The sequence below is a fragment of the Penaeus japonicus genome, unplaced genomic scaffold (genome assembly GCF_977035675.1).
Source record: "Penaeus japonicus unplaced genomic scaffold, GWHDUDI00000001_assembly GWHDUDI00000019, whole genome shotgun sequence".
NCBI classification, from domain to species: domain Eukaryota; kingdom Metazoa; phylum Arthropoda; class Malacostraca; order Decapoda; family Penaeidae; genus Penaeus; species Penaeus japonicus.
The window spans coordinates 588584-593583 of record NW_028234421.1 but is presented as its reverse complement, the minus strand read 5'-3'; the positions used below and the strand labels follow the sequence as shown (position 1 = coordinate 593583).

Below are 5000 nucleotides of genomic sequence, written 5' to 3'. Positions count from 1 at the left end.
TGTGTATGGGTGTGTGTGGGTGTGTGTGTGAGGGAGGGTGGGTAGGGTGGGTGTGTGGGTGTGTGTGGGTGTGTGTGTGTGTTTATGTGTTGTGTGAGTGTAGTGTGGAGTGTGTGTGTGTTGTGTGAGTGTGTGTGTGTGTGTCCTGTGTGTGGTGTGTGGGTGGGGTGTGTGTGTATTCGTGTGTGTGTGTGGGTGTGTGGGTGTGTGTGGGTGTGTGTGTGTTGGAGTGTGTGTGGGGGTGTGTGGTGTTTGAGGTGTGGGTGTGGGTGTGGCGTGTGTGTGGGGTAATGGTCGTGTGTGGTGTTTGAGTCGTTGTGTGTGGGTTGTGTGGATGGTGTGTGTATGTGTGGGTTGAGTATGTGTATCTATATGTGTAGACTGTTTAAGTGTGTGTGTGTGTGGTATCCCCGTGATGTAGTTATGTGTGTGTGTAGGTTTAATGTGTGTGTGTGTGTGTGTGTGGTATGTGTGTGTTGTGTGTGCGTCTCGGGTGTGTGTGTGTGTGTGTGTGTGTGTGGGGTGTGGTGTGTGTATGGTATGTATAGTGTAGGAGTGTGTGGGTGTTGTGGATTGTGTATGTCTGGTATTGGTATGTATGTTTGAGTGTGTGTGAGTGGTGTGTGTGTGTGTGTGTGTGTGGTGTGTGTGGGGTGTGTGTGTAGGTTATGTTATGTATATGTGTGTGTGTGTTTGTTTGTAGGTGTGTTTGTGTTTGGTGTGTGGTGTGTGTGTCTGTATGTATGTATGTATGTTTATGTTTGGGTGGTGTATGTGTGTGAGTAGTTGTGTAGTGAGGCGTTGGGTGGGTGTGAGTGTCGGGCTGTGATAGTGTGGGTGGGTGGGAGTAGATGGTGTGTGTCCGGGTGTTGTGTGAGTGTAGTGTGAGTAGTGAGAGTGTGTGTGTTTGTGTGTGTGTGTGAGGTGTGGGTGGGTGTTGTGGTGTGTTGTGTGTGTGTGTGTGTGTGTGTGTCGTGTGGTGTGTGGGGGGGTTTGTGGTGGTGTCGTGTTTGAGTGTTTGTGTGCTGTGAGAGAGGAGGGGGTGTGTGATTGTAGTGTGTGTGTGGTTGCGTCTTTCGTGAGAGTTTGGGTGTGTTGAGTGTGTGTGGTGTTTGTGTTGGTTAGTGTGTTGTGGATGTTAGTGTGAGTTTGTGTGATGTGTAGTGTGAGAGAGTGTTGGTGTGGGGGTGTGGTGTTGGAGGGTGAGAGTGGGTATGGTTTGTGTGTGTGTGTGTTGGTGGTGTGTGGGGGTGTGTTGATGTGTGTGTCTGTGAGTTAGGTCAGCGTTTTATTTAGATTCGTGTGTTTGACAGAGAGAGGGTTTGGAAGTTTGAGTATGTGAGTGTGTTTTGTGATAGAGTTTGAGTGTGTGGGTTTGGCTTGTGTGACTGATTCTGTGTACACAGTGAGAGTAATTGTGTGTGTCTGTAGTGTATGATAGGTCTGTGTGTTAGTCTGATAACAAGTGATGGTGTTTTTTTGTGTGTGAGTGAAGTCTTAAAATGACAGAGTAAATACAGTAAGTCCTTAGATACTCTCAGACGGTTAGAGATATATATATATATATATATATATTATATATATTATATATTATATATAATATATATATTATATATATATCTTACACACCACCACACCACACTCACCACAAACTCTCACACCTTCATTCTCTCTCTCTCTCTCTCTCTCCTCTCTCTTTATTCTCTCTCTCTCTCTCTCATTCCCTCCATCTCTCCCTCTCTCCTCCATTCCCTCTCTCTCTCTCTCATTCCCTCCCTCTCTCCCTCTCTCTCACTCCTCCCCCCCCCCTCTCTCTCTCTCTCTCTCCCTCTCCCTCCTTCCCTCCTTCCCTCCCTCCCTCCCTCTCTTCCTCTCTCCCTTTCTCTCACTTCCTTCCTCTCTCCCTCCCTCCCCCCCCCCCCCCCCCCTCCCCCCCTCCCTCTCTCTCTCCCCCCCCCCCTCCCCCCCCCTCTCCCCCCCCCCCCCCCCCCCCCCCCCCCCCCCCCCCTCCCCCTTGACTATGATAAAGAGGGCAGTTCTCTCTCTCTCTCTCCCTCCCCCTCTCCCCCCCCCCCCCCCCCCCCCCCCCCCTCTCTCTCTCTCTCCCTCCCCCCCTACCCCCTCTCTCTCTCCCTCCCTCTCTCTCTCTCTCTCTCTCTCTAACAAATTTAGTAGGCCGTCTACCGTCTACCACCAGTGGAGTGCTTCCGCTAGTGGTCCATGTGTGGTACCACCCGTTTGTTACTGGTTTGATGTAGAGTTTGCTAGTTTACAGATACTGATGAGAGTTAAAATTGTGATAGAATTGACTCTACATTTATTCTGGAACTTGGTAGCTTGGTGTACAGATGATAGGCATGGCAGAGGCATCCAGAAAGGAGTGGGCGCCATGCTCGTGAAGGCGAGTGGTCAGAGTGGTGGTCTCCAGAATGATGATATCTTCAACTAACATAGACAGAACAATGTTCAGTTTAGAAGTAAATAGCAACTCAGGAATAGTTCAAGTCATATTCACAGTGTAAACAGTTATAAGAGGGGACAGCCTGTTTGCTAGAGGCAGTATAGTTTATAGACAAAAAAGACCCAGTAATATAGGGGAAGTATAGACAAGGACTACTATGTATGTATTTATTTGTTTTATATTTATTATATATATCTATATAGAGAGGAGAGCGAGGGAGGAAGAGAGAAGAGTACGAGAGATGAGATGACGGGAAGGAGAGAGAGAGCGAGAGAGAGAGGGACGGAGCAGGAGGAGGAGGTAGGAGAGAGGAGGAGAGGAGAAGAGCAGAGAGAGATGAGTAGAGATGGAGAGAGAGAGGAGGGAGAGTGTCTGAGAGGAGAGAGAGACTGTAGATGTATTATAAACATGGCGTGGTCGTTCGTCGGCGTGGGAACACAAGCGGGAACACAAACGATGTGGGCTGCTGGGTCAGTTGTCCTCCTGGCTGCCTCACCTGGACCTGCGGGTCTGTTCTTGGGCCTTCTGGGTCGTTCAGTTTCAGCTTCCTATTTGGAAAAAAATAGGGTCAGTTCTGGGGTCTGTTCAGTTGGTCAGTTGTTCAAGTTTTCAGTTTTTTTGCCAACATTAGGATATTAGGGGGTACTTCCTTAACATGGTTTTTTTGACCGACGACGAAGTGACGAGAGAAAACAAGACATAATAAACCCATGACAAGACCGGTCTGTTTTATTAGCACTCTCTCTCTCTCTTTCTCTATTTCTCTCCGTTAATGCGTTTGTGGTTTGTTTTATTTGTTGTTGTGGTGTAAAATATGATTGGCTTTTACTTTTTTTTCTTTGCTTTCTTGCTTTGCAATCAAGCACAAGGCCGGAGGAGAGAGGGAAGAGGGAGAGAGTATAGAATGGAGAGTGAGGAGTTAGAGAGTAGAGAGAGTTAGTGCGCGAATGTGAGAGAGGACCGGATAGAACGTGAGTGAGGTTTAGAGAGAGTACGGAGGAGAAGAGTGAAGGAGAGGAGAGTAAGACGGGGGACGTAGAGAGTGTTGAGGAGTGAGGCTTAGGCCATGAGACGAGAGTAAGGAGAGAGGTGAGTAAGTATGAGAGGACGGAGGAAAAGTAGGTAGTCTGAGAGTGAAGAGTAGATAGAGAGAGGTAATGGAAACATGGTCTCTCTTTATGCATCCAACTCTCATATATCACCTCTCTCCTTCCCTTCCCCTTACCTCACCCTTCTCTCCTCTTTTACCTTCCCAATTGGGTTTTATTTTTGTTCCCCAAATAAACACCATTACCCCCCATCTTGTGTATATCACCCACCCTCACCCCCCCCTCTCTCCCTCTCCCCCACTCCTCTGGGGGTCATTCTCGTTATTTATCAATTCTCAATTTCCTCTAATTAATTCTCAATTTCCTCTGATTCCCTTAGGTTTCCAATGGCTATGGCAAGTGTCTGGAACACAAGGAGGAGAAGAGAGAGAAGCCGCCCAACCAGGAGGAAGAAGCGGGCTAGAAGAAGGCACGGGGCCCTTCTTGTGTGCTTTTTGTGTGGGTGCTTGCAAAAAATGCAAAGACTGTGAGACTTCCCTGTGCGGCATGTGCCTCTTCGAAAGCCAAGAGCACCAGAGCCACACCGTCATCACATACATCAATGAGACGGTACAAGGGATCGAGCACTTGAAAGAACGGATTTCTTCATACGCACACCTCCTGAACCAGACCTACGCCTGCCTCGAGGTAGCTCTAGAGGCCAGGGGAGAAGAGGGAGTGGTAGAGGCAGAATGGAAGAGGCATGGCAGACAGAGAGAGAGGGGCGGTGAAGAGGCAAGGAAGAGGCGCTTCTAGGGAAGAGGCGCGAGGAGAAGTGATGAGGCCTGCCTTCTACCTTCTTCGTCGGGTCAAGTCGTGGCCTCGATAATAATTGAAGGCGAAAAAAAAAGACCTTCCAGCCACTTTCGAAACAGCCGACCACCTTTGGTTCCCGTCGGCGGGTCCCAGATGGCCAGTGTCCTCAAGGAGATGCAAAGCAACCCGAAGGATTGGTTTAAGGAGGTCGATATGGATTTTTCTGAGAAGTGTTTGGTGTGCGTGGCCGTGTCTGCTGACGGTCGGCATGGAAGGCTCGCCATGGAGGATGGGCGGATCCACCTCTACTGCCTGGGTGATGCCAGCAAGGATGTGGATCTCATCATCAGGGTAAATCATTTGTTTCGCTGTACGATGCTTTTTCACTTTCGTCGTTCTCGACTTTACCATCCTACTTCTTTGACTTTCCTTATCATCGCATCATGTCTGAAAAAAAAAAAAAAAAGAAAAAAAAAAAAAAAAAAAAAAAAAGGGAAAGAAAAAAAAAAAAAAACCTTTCCTTTTATTTTTTATTTCAGATGCCATTGTTGCTGCCTTTCATATCTTCCAAGAAGACGAGAGTCTTCATGGATCTGAGTTTCGACGGCAAGAGCCAAGGGCGCCTCCAGATCATGCTGTGGACTCACCTGCGCCGCACCAGCCACTTCCTTGCGCTGTGGTTTCTGTAATGTTGG

General features: G+C 48.4%; 2 protein-coding genes across 2 annotated transcripts in view; both read left to right on the top strand.

The window, feature by feature from the left end:
• The window catches only part of LOC122263484 (tripartite motif containing 13), a 12185-nt gene extending 8212 nt beyond the window's left edge, over positions 1-3973 (top strand). Inside the window, exon 3 of the mRNA XM_086547782.1 lies at positions 3890-3973. Coding sequence (XP_086403908.1) covers positions 3890-3973 — 84 coding nt within the window. The remainder of the gene's footprint in view (positions 1-3889) is intronic.
• An 83-nt stretch (positions 3974-4056) lies between these two features.
• LOC147469728 (uncharacterized) lies at positions 4057-4994 on the top strand. Its single transcript, XM_086547780.1, has 3 exons — positions 4057-4250; positions 4425-4656; positions 4845-4994. The coding sequence occupies exons 1-3, from the start codon at positions 4057-4059 to the stop codon at positions 4992-4994; spliced, it is 576 nt and encodes a 191-aa protein (XP_086403906.1).
• The last annotated feature ends 6 nt before the right edge of the window (positions 4995-5000 follow it).

Excerpts from the sequence above, each read along its gene's own strand:
- LOC147469728 (XM_086547780.1), top strand. The coding sequence starts at position 4,057 with ATGTGCCTCTTCGAAAGCCAAGAGCACCAGAGCCACACCGTCATCACA. Across the intron at positions 4,251-4,424 it reads GTAGAGGCAGAATGGAAGAG|CCGACCACCTTTGGTTCCCG; the intron begins GCATGGCAGACA and ends CTTTCGAAACAG. Across the intron at positions 4,657-4,844 it reads ATGTGGATCTCATCATCAGG|ATGCCATTGTTGCTGCCTTT; the intron begins GTAAATCATTTG and ends TTTTTATTTCAG.